This window comes from Portunus trituberculatus, chromosome 47 (assembly GCF_017591435.1).
Source record: "Portunus trituberculatus isolate SZX2019 chromosome 47, ASM1759143v1, whole genome shotgun sequence".
Classification (NCBI taxonomy): Eukaryota; Metazoa; Arthropoda; class Malacostraca; order Decapoda; family Portunidae; genus Portunus; species Portunus trituberculatus.
In genome coordinates, this window is record NC_059301.1 from 32,580,986 (window position 1) to 32,607,054 (window position 26,069).

The 26,069-nt window shown below is 44.5% G+C and overlaps 1 protein-coding gene, 1 long non-coding RNA gene and 1 other non-coding gene across 9 annotated transcripts in view; all 3 read left to right on the forward strand.

The window, feature by feature from the left end:
- Positions 1–19,485, forward strand: part of LOC123498095 (transient receptor potential channel pyrexia-like) — a 22,715-nt gene extending 3,230 nt beyond the window's left edge. Inside the window, exons 1-6 of one of the 7 annotated variants that reach the window (XM_045245218.1) lie at positions 100–676; positions 7,822–9,823; positions 9,935–10,106; positions 12,557–12,745; positions 14,206–14,453; positions 18,346–19,485. In XM_045245218.1, coding sequence (XP_045101153.1) covers positions 7,830–9,823; positions 9,935–10,106; positions 12,557–12,745; positions 14,206–14,453; positions 18,346–18,472 — 2,730 coding nt within the window. In that variant the 5' untranslated portion in view covers positions 100–676; positions 7,822–7,829 and the 3' untranslated portion in view covers positions 18,473–19,485. Of the gene's footprint in view, positions 1–88; positions 677–7,821; positions 9,824–9,934; positions 10,107–12,556; positions 12,746–14,182; positions 14,454–18,345 lie in introns of those variants that run through there. The other 6 variants (XM_045245221.1, XM_045245219.1, XM_045245224.1 and 3 more) reach the window with 6 other exon arrangements.
- LOC123498096 overlaps positions 1–23,205 on the forward strand; it is a 25,099-nt gene extending 1,894 nt beyond the window's left edge. The window contains exon 2 of the long non-coding RNA XR_006672639.1: positions 22,738–23,205. This is a non-coding gene — a long non-coding RNA (uncharacterized LOC123498096). The remainder of the gene's footprint in view (positions 1–22,737) is intronic.
- Trnav-gac lies at positions 17,381–17,444 on the forward strand. The gene has a single exon. It is a non-coding gene; the product is annotated as a tRNA-Val (tRNA).
- Positions 23,206–26,069: the final 2,864 nt, after the last annotated feature.

A 26,069-nucleotide genomic window follows, 5' to 3' on the forward strand; every position in this document is an offset into this window, starting at 1 on the left:
ATGGGATGATATATATAGTTAACTGGGCCGAGCAGTCGCACTCCCACTCGTCACTTCAGCTGAAGTCATCATCGCCACAGTCATCGCAGGCAAATCTTTAAACCCTGTGCCATAAGAAGAAAAGAAGGCTGACGTGGCAACAGCGCTCCCCCTGGCGTCCGGTGTAGTAGCCAACCCTCTGGTGTATGTAGTGTTGGTGCGGCGCCACACACGACAGCAGCTCTGTCTACCCGCTGAACCACGCCCGGTGCCACACACGCACACACACATTTGTGCATATCCGTGTGTGCGGTACGTGTGTACGTGTGCAGGTCTCATTACTGGTGTTAGTAAGACCAACACTTTATATCTAACGAACATTCCACGTATGAATGACTAAAAGTTGAAGCGTGGAGAAAGCGAAAAATCATCCCACTTTTGTACAAGGAAAAGGGGAAAGAACAAATTTTTCATTAGTTTCCTGTCTTTCAAACAATATTAAGTGTGGCTGGAGTGTCCTGCCGGCCTTACATTCGCCTCCAGGATTAGGTTGGTGTTTAGCTCATGGAACACATCACCTCATGACTTGAGAGCATCCTCTGACGCAGAGTTAACTCGCGTGCGCCTACCTGTATTAGTGTTTGCATGTGTGTGTACAGTGTGCACCTCTCGCTGGCAGCTGCGTTCGAGTGACAGGGTGAGTGTGAAAGAGTGATTTTTGAATGCCGTATGTGTATAAATGATTGTGCTGCTAGTCGTGATAGCTGGGGCTTCTTGGTGATAAGTAGACGAGAAACGCACAGCTCCCTTTCCACATCATTCGCTGACATAAGCTGGTACTCTTTTCTCATTCTTACTTCCGTCTACGGTACTCCGTCAGGCAGGTCCTCGCAGTTTGCTAAAACTCCATTGCCAGGAAGAAAGGAAAAAACCCATATATTTTGTCCTCTTTGACTAAGGGGTAAGTATGTGAAAGTGACCAAATTCAAAATGGCGACCATACGATTTCCTTCGCTGCCGCCATGAAGGTCAGAGCATATCCTCCACCGACTCCTGCCTCGAGAATATGGGCGTGTAAGATTAGTTGTACGAGGAGGGCAGGGCGTGGCAGGGCGTGGCGGGGAGCATGGTGGGAGGCAAGCTTCAAAAGAGTGGAAGGTTATTTTGAGACAAAGTTTTCTAAAGGGAATAACAGGTCTGTCTCTCTCTCTTCCTCCTCCCTCCCTCTTTCCCACTTGCATCTTCCTCCCCACCACCTTACCCCTTCTCTCTCTCTCTCTCTCTCTCTCTCTCTCTCTCTCTCTCTCTCTCTCTCTCTCTCTCTCTCTGTGTGTGTGTGTGTGTGTGTGTGTGCTTGCGTCATCGTTAATCTCTCTCTCTCTCTCTCTCTCTCTCTCTCTCTCTCCACGATGAATGTGTTCGACTGTCGGGCTAAGTGGTGACAGTGTACTAAAGCAATGATAACAGTGGTATTGTTTCAGTGGCGGTGATGTCACAAGCATGTCAGGAAGTGTTAGCAGAGGCAGGGCAGTGTTGTAGTAGTAAGGCCCCACCACACGGCTTCGACCTCCATTGGGCCCCTCGACACCCAAGTCTGAACTACCCATCCGCATTGTCTCCCCCTCAAAAAAAAAAAAAATAAATAAATAAATAAAATAAAATAAATAAATAAATAGATAGATAAAAAGAAAAATAAACACTCAAACCATACATTACATTGATATTAGAAGTGAAGTAATCATTGGAGAATCAACGAGAATGAGAATATTTTAGCATACAAACACAAAAGAAATAAAATGCAATGGCCTTAGTAATATTTTGCGATTGGCTTTAGATTAGTCAGCCTTAGGGATAAGCAGAGGTGATGGTAGTGGTGACAGTGTTGATGGTGGTGATAGTGGTGACAGTGTTGATGGTGGTGATAGTGGTGACTGTTGATGGTGGTGATAGTGGTGACAGTGTTGATGGTGGTGGTAGTGGTGGTTATGATGGTAGTGGTGACAGTGTTGATGGTGGTGATAGTGGTGACAGTGTTGATGGTGGTGATAGTGGTGACAGTGTTGATGGTGGTGATAGTGGTGACAGTGTTGATGGTGGTGATAGTGGTGGTTATGATGGTAGTGGTGACAGTGTTGATGGTGGTGATAGTGGTGACAGTGTTGATGGTGGTGATAGTGGTGACAGTGTTGATGGTGGTGATAGTGGTGACAGTGTTGATGGTGGTGATAGTGGTGACAGTGTTGATGGTGGTGATAGTGGTGACTGTTGATGGTGGTGATAGTGGTGACAGTGTTGATGGTGGTGATAGTGGTGACAGTGTTGATGGTGGTGATAGTGGTGACAGTGTTGATGGTGGTGATAGTGGTGACTGTTGATGGTGGTGATAGTGGTGACAGTGTTGATGGTGGTGGTAGTGGTGGTTATGATGGTAGTGGTGACAGTGTTGATGGTGGTGATAGTGGTGACAGTGTTGATGGTGGTGATAGTGGTGACAGTGTTGATGGTGGTGATAGTGGTGGTTATGATGGTAGTGGTGACAGTGTTGATGGTGGTGGTATTGGTGACAGTGTTGATGGTGGTGATAGTGGTGACAGTGTTGATGGTGGTGATAGTGGTGACAGTGTTGATGGTGGTGATAGTGGTGACAGTGTTGATGGTGGTGATAGTGGGTTATGATGGTAGTGGTGGTTGATGGTGGTGATAGTAGTGGTGACAGTATGGTGGTAGTGGTGACAGTGTTGATGGTGGTGATAGTGGTGACAGTGTTGATGGTGGTGATAGTGGTGACAGTGTTGATGGTGGTGATAGTGGTGGTTATGTGACAGTGTTGGTAGTGGTGACAGTGTTGATGGTGGTGGTAGTGGTGACAGTGTTGATGGTGGTGATAGTGGTGACAGTGTTGATGGTGGTGATAGTGGTGACAGTGTTGATGGTGGTGATAGTGGTGACAGTGTTGATGGTGGTGGTAGTGGTGGTTATGATGTGTAGTGGTGACAGTGTTGATGGTGGTGATGACAGTGTTGATGGTGGTTATGATGGTAGTGGTGACAGTGTTGATGGTGGTGATAGTGGTGACAGTGTTGATGGTGGTGATAGTGGTGGTTATGATGGTAGTGGTGACAGTGTTGATGGTGGTGATAGTGGTGACAGTGTTGATGGTGGTGATAGTGGTGACAGTGTTGATGGTGGTGATAGTGGTGGTTATGATGGTAGTGGTGACAGTGTTGATGGTGGTGATAGTGGTGACAGTGTTGATGGTGGTGATAGTGGTGGTTATGATGGTGGTGGTGACAGTGTTGATGGTGGTGATAGTGGTGACAGTGTTGATGGTGGTGATAGTGGTGACAGTGTTGATGGTGGTGATAGTGGTGACAGTGTTGTGGTGGTTATGGTGGTAGTGGTGACAGTGTTGATGGTGGTGATAGTGGTGACAGTGTTGATGGTGGTGATAGTGGTGGTTATGATGGTAGTGGTGACAGTGTTGATGGTGGTGATAGTGGTGACAGTGTTGATGGTGGTGATAGTGGTGACAGTGTTGATGGTGGTGATAGTGGTGGTTATGATGGTAGTGGTGACAGTGTTGATGGTGGTGATAGTGGTGGTGGTGGTATGATGTGTAGTGGTGACAGTGTTGATGGTGGTGATAGTGGTGACAGTGTTGATGGTGGTGATAGTGGTGACAGTGTTGATGGTGGTGATAGTGGTGACAGTGTTGATGGTGGTGATAGTGGTGGTTATGATGGTAGTGGTGACAGTGTTGATGGTGGTGATAGTGGTGACAGTGTTGATGGTGGTGATAGTGGTGACAGTGTTGATGGTGGTGATAGTGGTGACAGTGTTGATGGTGGTGATAGTGGTGACAGTGTTGATGGTGGTGATAGTGGTGACAGTGTTGATGGTGGTGATAGTGGTGGTTATGATGGTAGTGGTGACAGTGTTGATGGTGGTGATAGTGGTGACAGTGTTGATGCTGGTGATAGTGGTGGTTATGATGGTAGTGGTGACAGTGTTGATGGTGGTGATAGTGGTGGTTATGATGGTAGTGGTGAGTGTTGATGGTGGTGATAGTGGTGACAGTGTTGATGGTGGTGATAATGGTGGTTATGATGGTAGTGGTGACAGTGTTGATGGTGGTGATAGTGGTGACAGTGTTGATGGTGGTGGTAGTGGTGACAGTGTTGATGGTGGTGATAGTGGTGACAGTGTTGATGCTGGTGATAGTGGTGGTTATGATGGTAGTGGTGACAGTGTTGATGGTGGTGATAGTGGTGGTTATGATGGTAGTGGTGACAGTGTTGATGGTGGTGATAGTGGTGACAGTGTTGATGGTGGTGATAGTGGTGACAGTGTTGATGGTGGTGATAGTGGTGGTTATGATGGTAGTGGTGACAGTGTTGATGGTGGTGATAGTGGTGACAGTGTTGATGGTGGTGATAGTGGTGGTTATGATGGTAGTGGTGACAGTGTTGATGGTGGTGATAGTGGTGACAGTGTTGATGGTGGTGATAGTGGTGACAGTGTTGATGGTGGTGGTAGTGGTGGTTATGATGGTAGTGGTGACAGTGTTGATGGTGGTGATAGTGGTGACAGTGTTGATGGTGGTGATAGTGGTGACAGTGTTGATGGTGGTGATAGTGGTGACAGTGTTGATGGTGGTGATAGTGGTGACAGTGTTGATGGTGGTGATAGTGGTGACAGTGTTGATGGTGGTGATAGTGGTGGTTATGATGGTAGTGGTGACAGTGTTGATGGTGGTGATAGTGGTGACAGTGTTGATGGTGGTGATAGTGGTGACAGTGTTGAGTGGTGGTGGTTATGGTGGTGGTGGTTATGATGGTGGTGGTGACAGTGTTGATGGTGGTGATAGTGGTGACAGTGTTGATGGTGGTGATAGTGGTGACAGTGTTGATGGTGGTGATAGTGGTGACAGTGTTGATGGTGGTGATAGTGGTGACAGTGTTGATGGTGGTGATAGTGGTGACAGTGTTGATGGTGGTGATAGTGGTGGTTATGATGGTAGTGGTGACAGTGTTGATGGTGGTGATATTGGTGACAGTGTTGATGGTGGTGATAGTGGTGACAGTGTTGATGGTGGTGATAGTGGTGACAGTGTTGATGGTGGTGATAGTGGTGGTTATGATGGTAGTGGTGACAGTGTTGATGGTGGTGATAGTGGTGGTTATGATGGTAGTGGTGACAGTGTTGATGGTGGTGATAATGGTGACAGTGTTGATGGTGGTGATAGTGGTGGTTATGATGGTAGTGGTGACAGTGTTGATGGTGGTGATAGTGGTGACAGTGTTGATGGTGGTGATAGTGGTCGTTATGATGGTAGTGGTGACAGTGTTGATGGTGGTGATAGTGGTGACAGTGTTGATGGTGGTGATAGTGGTGACAGTGTTGATGGTGGTGATAGTGGTGGTTATGATGGTAGTGGTGACAGTGTTGATGGTGGTGATAGTGGTGACAGTGTTGATGGTGGTGATAGTGGTGACAGTGTTGATGGTGGTGATAGTGGTGACAGTGTTGATGGTGGTGATAGTGGTGGTTATGATGGTAGTGGTGGTAATCTCATTCTTATGCATATCATCTCTTCTCATTACTTTTTTCCGCTTTATTCTCATTCATATTCGTTTCCTCTCAGACAATTTGAGTAGAGAGAGAGAGAGAGAGAGAGAGAGAGAGAGAGAGAGAGAGAGAGAGAGAGAGAGAGAGAGAGAGGTGTTATGGCAAAAACGAACATTGCCGTATTAGTGGTGATAATGGTGACGGTTTTAGTGAAAATGTAAAATGTACATACAAAAGAAACCAAATAAGATATGGAGAGAGTATGATTAATTTTCTCCCATCACAACTCCATAGCTTCTCACAACTTCATAACACCACATAACTCCAAACAACACAGCAATAGATAGAGCATCAACACACACACACACACACACACACGCCCGGTAGCTCAGTGGTTAGAGCGCTGGCTTCACAAGCCAGAGGACCGGGATTCGATTCCCTGGCCTGGTGGAGATATTTGGGTGTGTCTCCTTTCACGTGTAGCGACTGTTCACCTAGCAGTGAGTAGGTACGGGATGTAAATCGAGGAGTTGTGACCTTGTTGTCTCGGTGTATGGTGTGTGCCTGGTCTCAGGCCTATCCGAAGATCGGAAATAATGAGCTCTGAGCTCGTTCCGTAGGGTAACGTCTGGCTGTCTCGTCAGAGACTGCAGCAGATCAAACAGTCAACACACACACACACACACACACACACACACACACACACACACACACACCCGCGCAGTGTAGTGGTTAGCACGCTCGACTCACAATCGAGAGGGCCGGGTTCAAGTCCCGGTAAGCGGCGAGGCAAATGGGCAAGCCTCTTAATGTGTGGCCCCTGTTCACCTAGCAGTAAATAGGTACGGGATGTAACTCGAGTGGTTGTGGCCTCGCTTTCCCGGTGTTTGTTGTGTGTTGATGTGGTGTCAGTCCTACCCGAAGATCAGTCTATGAGCTCTGAGCTCGCTCCGTAATGGGGAAGACTGGCTGGGTGACCAGCAGGCGACCGAGGTGAATTACACACACACACACACACACACACACACACACACACACACACACACACACACACACACACCGCGTAGTGTAGTGGTTAGCACGCTCGACTCACACTCGAAAGGGACCGGGTTCGAATCCCGGAGGCGGCGAGGCAAAGGGGCAAGCCTCTTAATGTGTGGCCCCTGTTCACCTAGCAGTAAATAGGTACGGGATGTAACTCGAGGGGTTGTGGCCTCGCTTTCCCGGTGTGTGGAGTGTGTTGTGGTCTCAGTCCTACCCGAAGATCGGTCTATGAGTTCTGAGCTCGCTCCGTAATGGGGAAGACTGGTTGGGTGACCAGGAGACGATCGTGGTGAATTACACACACACACACACACACACACACACACACACACACACACACACATACACACACACCACGTAGTGTAGTGGTTAGCACCCTCTGCTCAACCGAGAAGGCCTAGGTTCGAGTCCCGTGCGCGGCGAGGCAAATGGGCAAGCCTCTTAATGTGTAGCCCCTGTTCACCTAGCAGCAAGTAGGTACGGGATATAACTCGAGGGGTTGTGGCCTCGCTTTCCCGGAGTGTGGAGTGTGTTGTGGTCTTAGTCCTACCCAAAGATCGGTCTATGAGCTCTGAGGTCGCTCCGTAATGGGGAAGACTGGCTGGGTGACCAGCAGGCGACCGGGGTGGTGAATTACACACACAGACATACGATCTTGCTAGCAAATAAGTACCACACTATTACTATAGTGTGGTACTTTGCTGGAGCGCAAAGGTGGACAAACGGGAGGAAGAGACCTGGTTGTTCCTTCAAGTGTGACAATGAGAGAGAGAGAGAGAGAGAGAGAGAGAGAGAGAGAGAGAGAGAGTCAAACCTTCCAATAATAGGGAAAAATGTATTTCCGATGACGGGCCATGGTAACGTACTCGTAGTTAATGAAGCATGATATTTGGCGTCCAGCCAGGTAAGGGTTTAGCGAGTAAAACTGGCCACTTGGAGTTTCAAAATTATGTAAATCTCAGGGGCCACTTGTGTTTTCTTCAACCATTAGGCACAGGACTGTGTACGTGCGCTCGCGTGTGTATGTGTGTGTGTGTGTGTGTGTGTGTGTGTGTGTGTGTGTGTGTGTGTGTGTGTGTGATTCATAAGCATGACTGCTGTGGTGGTCCCTTAGGTAGTTATGGTAATTAACGCATGCTCTCTCTCTCTCTCTCTCTCTCTCTCTCTCTCTCTCTCTCTCTCTCTCTCTCTCTCTCTCTCTCTCTCTCTCTCTCTCTCTCTCTCTCGCAGGAGTCACCATGACAGTCGGTACTGACAACCAGAAAACGCCCCTCGTCAAGATAGAGATGCAACGGACGAAGCTTGACGCTGATCTGGTGAAGCGTCACCTGGAGACGGACAACGAAGCGGCGATGCAACACATGCTCCAGAGCTGGAGTGTTGCCGATGTGCTGCGTCCCAAGCTTGACGGCCAGGCGGTAGGCAATTCTCTCCACATCGCCGTCAAATGCGGAGCCGAAAAGTGTCTCAAAGTCTTGCTTAGTCACCGACTTTCCAAGGAGGAATTAGAGGCTCCTGACGACAAGGGACAGACGCCTCTGCTGACGGCAGTGAGCAAAGCGCGACACACAGCACTGGAACACCTGCTGAGTGCAGGAGCCAATGTCAATGCCCGCGATGACAACCACAAAGGAGCACTACACCTCCTAGTACTGAACCTCTCCAAGGACTCTGCACAGGGGGACTTACTGAGGGTGGCAGACTTGTTACTATCCTCTACACACGTCAAGAAGCTAGACTTGGAGCCCCACGCCGACTTTCTTGACCTGACCGCCGCCACACCGCTGGCCTTGGCTACCGCCAAGATTCAGAAAGAAGACACAGCACCCTGGGTCCCCAATCTTTTTGAGCTGTGCAAGAAGCTGGTGAAAGCGGGTGCCTCATTGTCTGGAGATGTGAATGGCGCCACTGTGCAGCAGGTACTTACCCAGAAAGGATGCCTGACGGAGAAGGTGCTGAGCGAGCGAAAGCATCCCCCTCCGAGACACATAGCGGCTCACGTGGTGGACTTGGTCTGCATGCGCAGGAGCGGCAGCGAGGTGAGGGAGATGTTGCAGGGAGAGCGACCAGAAGACGCCCGTGAAGCAGTGAATTCAAAGCTCGGTAGCAACAGTCTGCTGTCATACGCTGTGAACATTATGAACACTTCTCTGGTGGAGGAGCTGCTCAGGTATGGCGCTGACCCCTGGTTGTTGGAATGGACGCACGAGCTGCCTCTCCACCGCGCCGCCGTCAAAGGCCACGTTGACATCTTCACCTTGCTTGTCGAAAAGATGAAGAACAACAACAAGACCATCGATCTGCGGGACCACAGTGCCACCCTCATCAAGAAGCTCATGGAGAACAGTCACACCAAGACCACGCAGAACGAAGATCACTTGGCGTGTCTCCGCCATTTACTGAAAGAAGCTCAGCTTGACTTGAACCAGAAGGACCCTGATCTGACGCCGCTGCACGTGGCGGCGAAATATAACCAGCAGGAGGCGGTGAGGGAACTGCTGAGGGCAGGTGCCTTCCTTGGCGCACGCCACGTGGTGTTTGGGAAGGAATGCGGTGCTGCCTTGGACAGTGTTCTACCGGAAACACTGGAACACGCCATGGACGACTGCATTACACATTACTGTGACGACAAAAGTAACAAGACCGAGAACGTAGTCAGCGAACACTACACACTCCACCTCGACTATCGTTTTCTTCTTCCACCAGAGCAGGATGGCAACAACAGTGACACCAAACTAGTGAATGAAGTGGAGACGCTGATGGAAGTATGCCACAGCGAAAGGCACCGTCACCTCATCAAACACCCCCTGGTGCAGACTTTGCTGTACGCTAAGTGGAAAAAGGTACAACCGTTGTACATCGGTAACCTGTTACTTTACTTGTTCTTCGTGTCAATGCTCACCACATTTGCCTACTTCCTAATGGACCTGCGTGCGATAGAAGAACATCTGTCAATGCTGCAGCTTAACGTTACCATAAATACCACCAGCCTGGAAGCCAGCAAGCAGGGGAAGCAAATCAAAGTGCACGTGTTCCTGGTTCTGCTGCTGCTCGCCTCATTGTTCATGTTGGTGAAAATGGTTTTGCAGATTAAGTTATCCTTCAAGTATCTCAAGAAAATTGAAAACTGGCTGCAGTGGTCACTGTTAGTGATAGTACCGGTGTTGTGCTTCGCGCCGCTGGAGATGGACTCAATAAGACAGTGTTCAGCCTGGGCAATGATTATCGCCTGGTAAGTAGCTGGGCGTGTTTCTTTAATGGTGCCTTAAGGGAAGGGAGAGGTAGGGGTCCCGTTGTGCACGTGAGAGCTAAGGTAGTAAACCTAGCTCCATAATTGTTACAGGTTCGTGTTCGTGCTGAAGTTGGGCCGCGTGCCGTTCTTCGCTCTCTACATTACGATGCTGCGTCACGTCACCTCGAATTTCCTGAAGCTAATTGTCCTCTACAGCCTCCTCATCCTTGCCTTCACCCTCAGCTTTAACATCCTGCTCTACCACCCCTCCGGAAAAAACCAGGTATTACATTCACACACACATCTGGCGTTTTACCTCTACCAGTTGGGGGAACCTGATGAGGTATTATGCTGATTTTCCCTGGAATGATTATTGTTTCTGTGTCAGATACCTATCTCTGTGCTGAACTCATAACATAAATGATAGTGTCTGGCATGGAGGTGTATATTCCTTATTCTTTTTTTCAACTTAAACCTTCTAAACCTTGCTTTGATACAGCCTGTTGTCGTGCTATACATAATAGAAAGATTGTCCACAAAAGGTACTTGAGCCTTCCATGACCTGAATCTCATGCATCCTATATTTCTGTCTGGAATCATGCCAAGTCTGTTCTTCAACTTGCCAAACACTCTTTCATAAACAGAAAATGTCTAAATCTTTTAAACTCCAACTCCCCTCGAGATTTTTGGGATCTGGCCAAAAACATCTCCAGTAACTTAACTCCTTAATCTTTCCCTCCTTTATTTCATCCTGATGGCACCACTGTCATATCATCTGTCTCTAAAGCTGAACTGTTTTCTCAAACCTTTGCAAAAATCTCTACCTTAAATGATTCTGGTCTTGTCCCTCCCTCTGGTCCTCCTTCTGACTATTTCATACCTTCATTCAAAGTTCTCCGTAATTATGTTTCCATGTCTTCACTGGCATAAACCCTCGGAAGGCTTATGGATATTATGGAGTCCCTCCTATCGTTCTCAAAAGCTGTGCCTCCGTACTCGCACCTTGCTTGGGCAAACTCTTTCAACTGTCTATCGACTTCTACCTTTCCTTCTTGCTGGAAATTTGCCTACATTTAGCCTGTTCCTGAAAAGGGTGACCGTTCTAATCCCTCAAACTACCGCACCATAACTTTAATCTCTTGCCTGTCTAACGTTTTTTAATCTATCCTCAATAGGAAGATTCTTAAACATCTGTCACTTCACAATTTTTCTATCTGATCGTCAGTATGGCTTACGTCAAGGACGCGCTCCGTTAGTGATCTTCTGGCTTTCCTTACTGAACCTTGATCATCTCTTTTAGAGATTTCAGTGAAATTTTTGCTATTGCGTTAGACATACATATTTAAAAGTTTTTGATAGAGTCTGGTACAAAGCTTTGATTTCAAAACTGCCCTCCTTCTCTTTGCAACTTTATCTCAAGTTTCTTTTCTGACCGTTCTATTGCAGCCGTGTTAGACGGCCACTGTTCTTCACCTAAATCTATTAACAGTGGTGTTCCTCAAGATTCTGTTCTGTCACCCACTCTCTTTCTATTAATCAGTAATGATCTTCTTAACCAAACTTTTTGCCTTATACACTCCTACGTTGATGATACCGCCCTACATCTTTCTACGTCTTTTCAGAGACGTCCAACCCTTCAGCAAGTCAACAGATCACGCAGGGACGCCACAGAACGCCTGACTTCTGATCTTTCTAAGATTTCTGTTTGGGCGCAGAGAAAACTTGGTAGTGTTCAATACCTCAAATTCTCAATTCCTCCACCTATCAACTCGGCAGAACCTTCCAGACAACTATCCCTATCCACTCTTCTTCAATGACACTCAATTGTCTCCCTCTTCCACACTGAATATCCTCGGTCTGCCCTTTACTCATAATCTACATTGGAAACTTCACATATCTCTTGCTAAAAACAGTTTCTATGAAGTTGGGCGTTCTGAGGCGTCTTCAGTTTTTCTCGTCCCTCCAACTGCTAACTTTGTACAAGGGCCTTATCCGTCCTTGTATGGAGTACTCTTCTCATGTTTGGGGGGTTTCTCACCGCTGAAAGGTTGCATCTCTTTCTATCTTTAAACGCTATTTTCATGCTAACTGATCTTGCTAACTGCATGCCTTCCCTCCTCTTGTGGCCCCTGCACAAGGCTTTCTTTTTCCTCTCACCCCTATTTTGTCCAACTCTGTAATGCAAAAGTTAATCAGTATTATTCTTACCTTTCTCTCAGGTGCTCTGGTAAACTCTCTAACTCCCTGCCTGCTTCTGTGTTTCAATCTTCCTATAACTGGATTTCTTTTAAGCCTTTAATTAACTGCTACTTCAGATGTTTTCCAAATCTCAAACTACTCTAAAGAGTTTAATATTTTTCTACAGCCATCTCTGAGCATACTACTGCCTGGACATTGGATAATCTACTCTTTTCATCCACTATTCTTCCTCGTAAATGCTAAAAAACACTCTACATTGTCTTTAGTGTTGTAAATTCTTTCTTGCCGCCGTGAAAGAGTTATGAGGGAGGCATTAAGATTTTTGTCCTAGCCTTTTGGGTTATTTTTTTCTTTCTACCCGTAAGGGAACTGACATTCAAATGGGCTTTTTTTTTTTTTTTATCTATACTTGCCCTTGACCAGCTCCCCCTTTTGCATAAACACACACACACACACACACACACACACACACACACACACACACACACACACACCTATATAAACTATATTTATCTCTTATTTCCCTCTATACAGAGTGAAAACTTCCTATCGTTTCCCAAGGCCGTCGTCATGTCCACAGGCGAGTTGGAATACTCCGACATGAGTGAGAAGTTCCCTGAGGCGTTGAGCACCTCCGCTATCATCATGACGCTCGTGTTTGTCTTTGCTATTTTCTTGGTGCTGATGAACGTGATGAATGCACTGGCCGTCACTGACGCGCAAGTAAGGCACTAAGAGAGAGAGAGAGAGAGAGAGAGAGAGAGAGAGAGAGAGAGAGAGAGTGTGTGTGTGTGTGTGTGTGTGTGTGTGTGTGTAATTCACCTCAGTCGTCTGCTTGTCACCCAGCCAGTCTTCCCCATTACGGAGCGAGCTCAGAGCTCATAAACCGATCTTCGGGTAGGACTGAGACCACATCAACACACAACACACACCGGGAAAACGAGGCCACAACCCCTCGAGTTACATCCCGTACCTATTTACTGCTAGGTGAACAGGGGCCACACATTAAGAGGCTTGCCCATTTGCCTCGCCGCTTTCCGGGATTCAAACCCGGGTCTCTCGATTGTGAGTCGAGCGTGCTAACCACTACACTACGTGTGTGTGTGTGTGTGTGTGTGTTGTGTGTGTGTGTGTGTGTAATTCACCACGGTCGTCTGCTGGTCATCCAGCCAGTCTTCCCCATTACGGAGCGAGCTCGGAGCTCATAGACCGATCTTCGGGTAGGACTGAGACCACAACACACTCCACACACCGGGAAAGCGAGGCCACAACCCCGCGAGTTACATCCTGTACCTATTTACTGCTAGGTGAACAGGAGCTACACATTAAAAGGCTTGCCCATTTTGCCTCGCCGCCTCCGAGATTCGAACCCGGACCCTCTCGAGTGTGAGTCGAGCGTGTTAACCACTACACTACGCGGTGTGTGTGTAATTCACTGTTTGATCTGCTGCAGTCTCTGACGAGACAGCCAGACGTTACCCTACGGAACGAGCTCAGAGCTCATTGTTTCCGATCTTCGGATAGGCCTGAGACCAGGCACACACCACACACCGGGACAACAAGGTCACAACTCCTCGATTCACATCCCGTACCGTACCTACTCACTGCTAGGTGAACAGGGGCTACACGTGAAAGGAGACACACCCAAATATCTCCACCCGGCCAGGGAATCGAACCCCGGTCCTCTGGCTTGTGAAGCCAGCGCTCTAACCACTGAGATACCGGTGTGTGTGTGTGTGTGTGTTTCACTGTTTGTTTGATCTGCTGCAGTCTCTGACGAAACAGCCAGACGTTACCCTACGGAACGAGCTCAGAGCTCATTATTTCCGATCTTCGGATAGGCCTGAGACCAGGCACACACCACACACCGGAACAACAAGGTCACAACTCCTTGATTTACATCCCGTACCTACTCACTGCTAGGTGAACAGGGGCTACACGTGAAAGGAGACACACCCAAATATCTTCACCCGGCCGGGGAATCGAACCCCGGTCCTCTGGCTTGTGAAGCCAGCGCTCTAACCAGTGAGCTACCGGGTGTGTGTGTGTGTGTGTGTGTAAATGAAATTACTTTTTTTTCTGTGCAAGCATCCATTCTTTTCCTATCCCTTTTTACTTAATGTCACACCGATCACTCCACCACTTTCTATTATGTTTTAGAAACCACGTGCTCTTCACTCCAGGAAGTGGTGAACGACACCAAGCTGTACTCCCTCATCTCCCTCCTTGAACTGGTGAACGTGATAGAGACCTTCCTCAGCTACCGCATCGTACGCGCCCGTCTGGGTAACTTGCAGCTTCTGTCTGGGACCAACAACACTCCGTCCTTCCTGGCCAAGATCAACCACCCCAAGAAGCATGAGCGGCTCCTGTCCGGTCTCGACCATAAGACCCCGAACAAGCTGAATGACGAGTCTGCCGAGTGCCTCAGGTGCAGTGTCCAGCATATTTGCTAGGAACATACAACAGGCCGTTTGATTAGATAGACATAGATTGATGAAATAGGTCCATATTATATATATATATATATATATATATATATATATATATATATATATATATATATATATATATATATATATATAAATTGATAGTTAAATCGCTAGATAGATAGATAGATAATTATGTAAGTGGTTGAAGGATTTTAATGACAAATTTGTATATTCTATGAAATAAGTCTACAAAAAAGTTCCACAGGTGATTAGATTCTTTATATCAAAATTATTGTGTGTGTGTGTGTGTGTGTGTGTGTGTGTGTGTGTGTGTGTATGTGTGTGTGTAAGAGCTAAGGGTAACAAAAATTGTGGTAAAAAAAAAAAAATAGCTCACTGAGGTGCCAGTCCTTAAACAAATGAAAAGGAAAGGGGATCCGACACTAGTATAGGAGTCATCATTTATTTATTTTTTTTCAGTTCCAAATCTTTAATGAAGAATATATCAGCAGCTAGTTTTGTGTTTTTTCATGTAGGGGAGAGGGCCAACCTAGGGCGAAAAAAAGAAAAGATTAAAAAAAAAGCTCACTTGAGTGCTGGCTCTCTAAAAAGTGGGAAAGCGTCAGTCGTATGTAGTTTTGTGTGAAGAAAGAGAGTTATCTATAGAGGGCAGGCTGTGACTGCCCCCTTGTGTTGTGAGACACAAAGGGAAACATTCAGGAAGGTCACAGCTGGCTTTAATGATAAGTTCACAACAACCTCTGAACCAGTGTTATTAGACCTCACTGGGAGTAATTATTGCTTCGACAGGTGTCTACTGCCTCTTCCTTCTGTGTGTGTGTGTGTGTATCTAGTGCTTTAAGAGAAAAGAGCTATATTCGTGCTATCCTTTCTACATATCTTAATATCCAATCTCACCTTCAGTCCATGTATACTACTCACATATATATAGTACTATCCTTATCTAGATTATTCCATACATTAATTCTTCCATATGGGAAAAAATACGTTTTGATATCTCTTCTACAGACACAATTCTTTAATCTCTTTCTGTGTCCTGTACTATATCATAACACAAACCATGTGTCACTGTGGTCCACTTCCTCCATTTTTTTCATACACTTAACCCCTTGAGTATAATGACGCGTTTTCATATTTTTCTTACTATTTGGTGATTTTATACAGCTTCTAAAACTTAAGGGAGGGATTAAGATAGTGAAGACTCAGGCCATTACTCTTCTGACCTCCATAAACCCTTCCTAATGCAAATGAAATGGTCTAATAGCACGCAAACCTCAAGGTAAAAATGTGTCCCAGTACTAAAGGGGTTATTATGCTGCAATCCAGTCTTCCCTTTCTCTCCTTTTTTCCAACGTTCGTGAGTGCGACCTTGTCAATCTCTTCACATGACAGATCGTGTGTAATTCACCACCACGGTAGTCTGCTGGTCAGCCAGCCAGCCTTCCCCATTACGGATCGAGCTCAGAGCTCATAGACCGATCTTCGGGTAGGACTGAGACCACAACACACTCCACACACCGGGAAAGCGAGGCCACAAGCCCTCAAGTTACAACCCGTACCTATTTACTGTTAGGTGAACAGGGGCCACACATTAAAGAGGCTTGCCCATTTGCCTCACCGCTTTCCAGGATTCGAACCCGGACCCTTTCGGTTGTGACCCGAACGTGGTAACCACTTCACTACGCGGTGTGTAATTCACCTTGGTCGTCTGCTGGTCACCCAGCCAGCCTTCCCCATTACGGAGCGAGCTCAGAGCTCATAGACCGATCTTCGGGTAGGACTGAGACCACAACACACTCCACACACCGGGAAAGCGAGGCCACAACCCCTCGAGTTACATCCCGTACCTATTTACTGCTAGGTGAACAGGGACCACACATTAAGAGGCTTGCCCATTTGCCTCGCCGCCCCGGGACTCGAACCCGGCCCTCTCGATTGTGAGTCGAGCGTGCTAACCACTACACTACGGTGTGTGTGTGTGTGTGTGTTAAAAGCAACACATTTCAACAACACGGCGTCCGTTCTCGCCCCTAGTTTATAATATTAACAGTTTTCAGCAGCGCGTAACATCGCCATCCAACTCATACATGGGGAGCTAGCTGTAATTTTGTGCCGCGGGCAGTGTCGTGTGGGCGCACGTTCTAGTGCTGACAGGTCGGCAAATAAAATATGAATGAACCATGAATGCCAGCCTGCACTTTAGCACTTTATAGAAATTCTGACGGAGCATCTTTGCATGTGGAATGCAAAAAAGTAAGGAATGTAAAATGGGGAAAAAAATAAGAAATGAAAATCTAGAAACAATTGTCGCTGCAATAGCCTTCCCCGTCATTGATGACAGACACACATTGCAGCTTTGCTCTTTAAGTACTGGCTGTTTTTTCACACTGTATACGGGGGCTTAACTGTAGTTTTTTTTTTTCTTTTTTTTTTAAGTCACCCTCAAAATTTCATATACCTCAAGTACCATGAAGCTTTACATTTACTAATATTTTTTGGCCACATAATTTGATTTATTTACTAGTTACACACACAGACACACACACACACACACACACACACACACACACACACACACACACACACCGTAGTGTAGTGGTTAGCACGCTCGACTCCGGTCCGGGTTTGAATCCCGGAGGCGGCGAGGCAAATGGGCAAGCCTCTTAATGTGTGGCCTCTGTTCACCTAGCAGTAAATAGGTACGGGATGTAACTCGAGGGGTTGTGGCCTCGCTTTCCCGGTGTGTGGAGTGTGTTGTGGTCTCAGTCCTACCCGAAGATCGGTCTATGAGCTCTGAGCTCGCTCCGTAATGGGGAAGACTGGCTGGGTGACCAGCAGACGACCGTGGTGGTGAATTACACACACACACACACACACACACACACACACACACACACACACACCACATAGTGTAGTGGTTAGCACGCTCGACTGACAATCGAGAGGCCCGGGTTCGAGTCCCGGTAAGCCCCTGTTCACCTAGCAGTAAATAGGTACGGGATGTAACTCGAGGGATTGTGGCCTCGCTTTCCCGGTGTGTGTTGTGTGTTGATGTGGTCTCAGTCCTACACGAAGATCAGTCTATGAGCTCTGAGCTCGCTCCGTAATGGAGAAGACTGACTGGGTGACCAGCAGGCGACCGAGGTGAATTACACACACACACACACACACACACACATATGAAGAACGACTGAAGGAAATGGGACTGCCAACCTTACAGGATAGAAGAGAACGTGGGGACCTAATAACAATGTATAAGATAGTAAATGATATTGAAAAAATAGACAAAGAAGGCCTGGTGCTGTTGGCGGAAGAAGATGGAAGGACATGAGGACATGAAAAAAAGATCAGGATGCGGCAGTGTGTGAAGGATGTTGGAAAATACAGTTTTCCACACAGAACGATGGAAAAATGGAATGCATTGGATAAGGAAATTGCCGCAGCACATAGTGTGCATAACTTTAAAGAAAAATTAGATAAATGGAGATATGGAGACAGGACACTATGAGCCCCGCTCGAACCCTGTACAATACAACTAGGTAAATACACCGCGTAGTGTAGCGGTTAGCACGCTCGACTCACAATCCGGGTTCGAGTCCCTGGAAGCGGCGAGGCAAATGGGCAAGCCTCTTAATGTGTGGCCCCTGTTCACCTAGCAGTAAATAGGTACGGGATGTAACTTGAGGGGGTTGTAGCCTCGCTTTCCCGGTGTGTGGAGTGTGTGTTGTGGTCTCAGTCCTACCCGAAGATCGGTCTATATGAGCTCTGAGCTCGCTCCATAATGGGGAAGACTGGCTGGGTGACCAGCAGGCCACCGTGGTGAATTACACACATACACATACAGCATTCTCAGCCTTTTTTTCTTTGCAGGGTTCATCGGCTGCACCACCTGGAGGAAAAGAGGAGCCAGCAGCTCCAGGACGCTGTGCAGAACCTTGCTGACCAACACCCTAACCTACTACGCTCTCTAGCTGCTGCCTTGCGCCCTAGCCAGTAATGTGAAGATGGAAAGACGGAAAGACTCTTAAAGAGATGTGGTGTACTTGTCATTAATGTGAAAAGGGAAAGTTTATAAATGGTGGAGTCCTTGCCAATAATGTGAAGAGGCAACGACTTTAAAGAGATGGTGATGTAGTGGAGTACCCCATGCCAGTGCCAGGTTAGCCTTATTAGGTGTCATCCTGATTTTTACTCTAAATGACTCCTCTCTACTTGATTTTGTGGGTAACTGTGTGGTATGTTTTTCTATTATATATTCATAACGTCGAAGAAAAGCTCAATGCTACCTGTCAATCCAAAAATACGAGCATTATTACCACTACTAGCTTGGGCGCCCAAGCAGGTGGATGGCGCCATAACACATGATTTCACAGTTCTGATGGGTTGATACGGACACTTGGGAAAGGAATAGAATATGCCAGGTCAATATACAGTGACATGTAGTACTTGCTTCTCTCTTCACCACCGTCTAAACTTGGACATGAGTCAGTCCGCCACACTGGATGACTCACTAAGTTTGACCTAGGGAAACTTGGCCTATAATTGAACATCACTGTCCGTCTCCCTGCCTAGCGTTTGTTAGAGTACACTTGAGTGTAGTATGGTGTGTGTAAAAATGCTATGAGCCCATTACTTGTCAGGTCTTGTTACTTACAGGCTTTAGGCAGCAATGCAATTATAACTCGTTCACACACAACCGTGCAGTTTTTCCTCCTGCTGCGGTTCCCATGTGGGTTGTCTTTCCAACAACACGAGAGATTAATATGTGTGTTGATTTACATGCATTAGAATGGCAGCATACCTACAAGCTTGGTGGTTCGAAGACCACCACATTGCGCTTCCATTGGCTAGAAGATCGCCGACATCCTGAATTAGTGTTTTAATAAATTACATGACTGAGTACTTATTCCGTACTTAGTGTGTGTGTGTGTATTTATCTAGTTGTATTTACCTAGTTGTAGTTTTACAAGGCCTGTTACGCTCGTGTGGTCCCGTCTCCATATCCACACTTATCCAATTTATCTTTAAAGCTATGCACACTCTTTGCTGACACCACTTCCTCACTCAAACTGTTCCAAGTTTCAACACATCTTTGCGGGAAACTATATATTTTTTAACATCTCTCAGACATCTTCCCTTCCTTAGTTTTTTACTATGCGATCTTGTGCTTCAAATGTCATATTCCTCTCTCAGAATCAGTTTCTCATTATCCACTTGATCCATTCCATTAATCAATTTATAAACTTGTATCAGATCCCCTCTCTCTCTTCTCTGTTCCAGGGTTGGTAGATCCATAGTCTTTAGTCTCTCCTCATATGTCATCTCTTCAAATTCTGGAACCATTCTTGTAGTCTCTCCAACTTCCATATGTGTTTCTTTTTATGGGGGGTCCACTCAACTCCTGCATATTCCAATCTGGGTCTTATTATAGTACTTATCAACTTCTTCATCATTTCTTTGTCAATGTAGTGAAATGCTAATCCAATATTCCTTAGCAAATTATATGTCTCTCTGAAAATTCTATCAATATGGCTTACTGGTTGATTGTTTTCTTCCATCGTCACTCCCAAGTCCTTTTCCTTTTTTACTTTCTCTAGTTCTACTCCATCTCCCATCTTATAGTTTCCCACTGGTCGTCTTTCACTCTTTCCCATTTCCATGACATGGCTTTTGTCCACATTGAATTCCATCTCCCACTTTTTACTTCATTTCCAGATCTTATTTAGGTCTTCCTGCAGTATTTCACAATCCTCTTTTTGCTTTATAACTCTGCACAGTTTTGCATCGTCCGCAAACAGATTTATGTAGCTGTTCACTCCCTCTGGCATATCGTTTATATATATGAGAAAAAGTATTGGCGCCAGTACTGACTACTGTGGCACTCCGCTTTCTACTGCTCTCCACTTGGACTTCATATCTTTAACTACCGTCCTTATTTCTCTCCCACTCAAATAATTTTCCATCCATCTCAATGTGCTTCCTTTTAAGCCACCCTTCTCCTCTAACTTCCATAGTAATCTTTCATGTGCACTTTATCAAACGCCTTTATGAAATCTAAATAAATACAAGTCAATCCATCTCTTTTGTACTCTATCAACTATTTTAGGGTAGAAACTCAGTAAATTTGTTACACACGACCGACCTTTTCTAAAACCAAATTGGCTATTTGATAATAATTTGTTGTCTTCAAGAAACTTGATCCATTGTTTCTTTATTACTCTTTCACACATCTTGCATATTACACTAGTTAGTGATACCGGTCTGTAATTTAAAGATCCTTCCTTCCTTCCTTTCTTGTATATGGGAACCACCTCAGATCTTTTCCATTCTACTGATACTGTTCCATTTTCTATTGAGCATTTTATGATGTACATAGGACTTGCTAGTTCTTCCCTACATTCTTTTAATATTCTGCCTGAGACTTCATCCGGTCCCATTGCCTTCTCTTCATCTAATTCCGCCATCAACTCTTTTATTTCAAGCTTGGTTACTTTAATCTCTTTTATATAGACGGTCTCTGTATTACCCTGTGGTCTTTCGAATTTGGATTCCTTAGTAAAGACCTCCTGAAATTTATTATTTAATAGTTCTGCCATACTTTTTGGGTCTTCCACCATCCCGTTCTCTCCTTTTAACCTTTCTATTGTTTCTTTTTGCCTTATTTTTCCATTTATGAATCTGTAGAACAATTTCGGTTGCTCCTTACATTTTTCAACAATGTCCTTTTCATAGTTCCTTTCCTTTTCCTTCCTCACCTTAGCATATTCATTTCTCGCTACCATGAAGTTTTTCTTATATTCTGGATTTCTATTTATCCTCCACCTTTTCCATGCTCCATCTCTTTTCTCTTTTGCCTTGGCACACCTTGGGTTAAACCAATCTTTCTTTCCTTCTTCTTCAGGTCTATATTTCGGGACATATTCCCTGACTCCTGTTTTGTATATTTCCAAAAATAAGTTATATTTCTCTTGCACTCTCTGAGTTTTCCATCTCCTCCCAGTTAACGTTTTTAAAATAGTTCTTGAGGTTCTCAATATTAGCCTTTCTGTAGTTTAATCTGTCTCCTTTGTATGATTCGTCTCTATCTTCCTTTCCCTCTTCTATATCCATTTCTAATATTACATGGTCACTCTTTCCCAATGGGCACTTATATCTTATATCGTCGTTTATTTGCATATCCCTTGTAAAAACCAGGTCCAATCTCGCTGGCTCGTCATTTCCTCTGAATCTTGTGTTTTACTTTACTCTTTGGTCCATCATATTATCTATCATTAGATTCAGGAATCTTTCTCCCCAGGCTTCTTCCCCCATACCACTTTCATAATTTTCCCAGTTCACCTCCTTACAGTTGAAATCTCCTACTAATATAACTTTTCTCCTTTCTTTAATGATTCTAGTTTGACTCCTTATTGTGTCATCTATCATGTCTTTATATTCTTGATTGGTCCATGAATTTGTTTTTGGTGGCACATATGTTACAATGATTGTTAACTCTTTTTTATTAATTTGTATCGTAATATACAGTACTTTTGCATTTCCTTCCCCACACTCCACTTGGTTTACCACCATCTCTTTCCTTAACATCATCATTACTCCTCCTCCTCCTCCTCCTCCTCCTTTACCCACTCTGTCTCTCCTCCATCTATTATACCTATTATCCATGTCTATTAATATTGCCTCACTTAAATTTGTTTCAACCAGGCATACAATATCTGGTTTTTCTTTCTTTATGTAATCTCTTAATTCTAATTTACTTGATAAAACCTCATCTATGTTCGTATACATCATTTTTAATCTCTTATTCTTATTATTTTTAGTCAAACTTGCTCCATTTTTTTTTTCTTCCTTCTCTTTTATATACCATTTCCTTATTCTGTCTCCTAGAATTCTCCAAAAAAAATGCCTTCTTCTCCTCCTCTGACCTTTCATTATTTTTTTCCCTTGCTTCTGCCACCAGTTTGTTGTGTCTTTACCTTTCTTCCTCATTTCTATTTTTCTTTATATATATATATATATATATATATATATATATATATATATATATATATATATATATATATATATATATATATATCTTACAACCTTCTGTTTCTCTGAGTTTAGTCGTTCTATATAGTATTTCTTCTGTTGCTGCTTGTGATTTTAGTAGTATCTTAATTGGTCCCACTGTTCCTTCTTGATATGGTCCCATTCTGTGGATTTCTTCTACCTCCTCTTCTAAGTTCTGTCTATTCTCGTCATTTAGATTCTTTAGTAGGTCAGTGTGTGTGTGTGTGTGTGTGTGTGTGTGTGTGTGTGTGTGTGTGTGTGTGTTTGTTTGTTTGTTTGTTTGTTTGTGCGCGCGTGCACACATGGCACAAGCATCGTTACAACGGGTTCCTTCTTTTTCAAGGTGAAAGTGGCTTTGCTCTTCATCATATTCACTTGTGGATTACAAGGTGTGCTCCCACGCAATACTCATCCATTTGCTTATTGACTTATCTGCTTATGACATACCCATCAAGGGAAAACAGCCTAGGTGCGGCGTCCTCTTGTGCTTCACTTGTGCTCTCACACTCATGATATGCATACATTAATATTACTGATCCATTGTACGTAATTGTTTCTCACTCACGTCTCAGTTTGTACTTATCCACGTGTTGTGATTGTATTTATTTACTTGACTTACGATCGAAATTAATGTATCTATTTTTCTTCTTTTCGTAACAAAATAAAGGCAGAGAAACTTCATTAACTGTAAGCTTACATACCATGATTTTACACACACACACACACACACTCCGCGCTCCATGAAGAGCGGACGTGCCTCCTGCTCAGAGTGGCATCTGACTAGCGCTCCACACGCTGAGCAGTGTGCTTGGGTGAGGGTCGTTATTAGTATTGAAGGGCGGCCGGAGCGAGTGAGCGTGGCCTGGTGGCGTGTGCATGTGAGTGGTCGGAGGTGTGAGAACCTCCACACTCCAAGCGACGGAGCGGGAACCGCACAAGGGCCAGCCATAGCAGCCGCCTGCGCATCCCACCACACACACGTAGCTACCAGGCCTGGCCCCCAGTGACCACACACCCACATGCTCCCAGGAAGAGTAAAAAAAAATGGATAGACCGGTAAGAAATAAATTACCAAATTCAAAATATGCCGATGAGGCCCAGGGAGCAAAACCAAAAGTGGCCAGTCAAAGCATGAGTCCATCTTCAACAGGGGCAACAATGCAAGGTCGACTGGTAATGTTGGAGAAGAAATTTGAGGAGTTAGTGAAGGAATTAAAAGTTCAGAGGAGTGAGGAGGAGCAGGATAGAGAATTCCGCAAGGCTTTAAAGGAAAGAGTTAAGAGACTGGAGGAAAATGAAAAACGATTGGTGGATGAGAATGCATACTTGAGAGTGGAGGTTGAAAAATACAAGAGACGGTTGGAGGAGAAAATGGAGAGAGTAGTAAAGGAGGAGGAGGAATTTAAGGAAATGATCAGTGAGCAGAATGAAAGGTTTGAAAGGGAATGGGAACTGAAGAAAACACAATGGACTGAGTTGAGGGAAGCAGAGATGGTTGGATTACAAGAAATAATTAAAGATCAGTTGAAGGAAGACAAAAAAGAAAGGTCTAAGGAACTGGTTAATGTTATGAAGAATAAGGAAACATTGATAAGAGAAATAGCAGAAAAGAAGAAGAGTGTGTTAATATTTGGGATGAAAGAACAAAATGTAACATATAAGCCTAAGAGAATTAAGGAAGAATTAAAAACGGTAAGAGATCTGTTCAAAAATCTAAATGATGATGAAAAAAAAAGACCAAGAAGAAGTGGAAGAGATCCATAGACTGGGTCCGTATAAGGAAGGAGTGAGCAGACCGATTAAAGTAGTACTGAAGTCACAACAATCTGCGGAGGATATCCTATATAGAACATCAAAGTTAAGAGAGATAGAAGGTTGTAAAGAGGTGTTTGTGAGAAAGAATAGAAATGAGGAAGAGAGGAGAAGATATAAGGAATTGTTGGAAGAGGCGAGAAGGAAAAATGATGAGCGGTCTGAGGAGGAAAGAGAAAAGTTTTTTTGGAGAGTTATAGGAGAGAGAGTCAGAAAGTGGTATGTGGAAAGAAGGAATGCGGAGAAACCCTAGAGGAGCAGTGGGTGGACCGTAATGTATACTAATATAGATGGGATACTGTCAAGTAGATTGGAATTGCAAGACTATATGATGGTGGAGAAGCCTGATATAGTGTGTTTGACTGAGACAAAATTGCATGAAAAACAAAGGTAAATTTGGATAATAAATATAATATATGGAGAAAGGATAGAGAGTAAAGGTGGAGGAGGAGTTATGATTATGACGAAGAAAGAAAGAAATGTGGATAAGGTTTGGTATGGGAAGAACAACGCAGAAGTGATAAGCATAAGGATAAAAAGTGATGGAAAAGAATTAATAATCATGGTGACCTATGTACCTCCTAAAACAAATTCTTGGACATTAAGGGAATACGACAATATGATCAAGGATACTTTACAGAGTTTGGAAAGTGTATTATCTGGAAAAAGAAAGGTGATACTAGTAGGAGATTTTAATTGTAAGGAGGTGGATTGGGAAAATCTAGTAAGTGGTGTTGGAGAGGAAGCATGGGGAGAGAGATTTCTTAATCTAATGATGGAAAATATGATGGAACAGAGGGTGAAAGAAAATACTAGATATAGAGATGATGAACCGGCTAGACTGGATTTGGTGTTAACAAGAGAAGTGTACCTATGTGGAGATATACAATGCAAATGTCCTTTGGGAAAGAGTGATCATGTGGTTATGGAAATGCAGATAGCAACAACACAGCGAAGGAGAGACGAGACATACAGGAGTGGTAGATTGAATTATAGAAAGATGGACACAGAAAGTTTGAAAAATTATTTCAGAAAATTAGATTGGGAGGAGATGTTACAAATCAGAGAAGTGCAAAAAAATATGAGATTTTTATGAAATATTATAAAGAAGGAGTTATGAAATTTGTACCAAAGTATAAACCGAGAGAGGAAGGAAGAAAGGATTGGTTTAATGCAACTTGTGTTAAGGCTAAGGAAAGAGAGATGTGGCTTGGAAAAGATGGAAAAGAGCAGGAATATACTAAATAAGGAGAATTATAGAGTGGCGAGAAATGAGTATGTGAGGGTAAGGAGGAGGAAGAAAGAAAATTTGAAAAAGATATTGTAGACAAGAGTAAGGAACATCCAAAATTGTTTTACAGGTTCATAAATGGTAAACTTAAAAAGAGAGAGTCCATTGAAAGGTTAAAAGGAGAGCAAGGGATAGTAGATGACCCTAAGAATATAGCGGAATTGCTAAATAATAGGTTTCAACAAGTATTTACTAAAGAAACAATGTTTGTAAAGCCTCAGAATGTACAAGGAAATGTGCACATGGATGAAATTAAGATACCTAAAAAGGAGTTATATAAAATGTTGGAGGAACTTAAAGATGATAAAGCGATGGGACCAGATGAAGTTTCAGGAAAATTATTGAAGGAGTGTAGAGAAGAATTGATTGATCCATTATATGATATTATAAGGTGTTCATTAGAAACAGGGGAAGTACCGGTGGAGTGGAAAAGAGCTGAAGT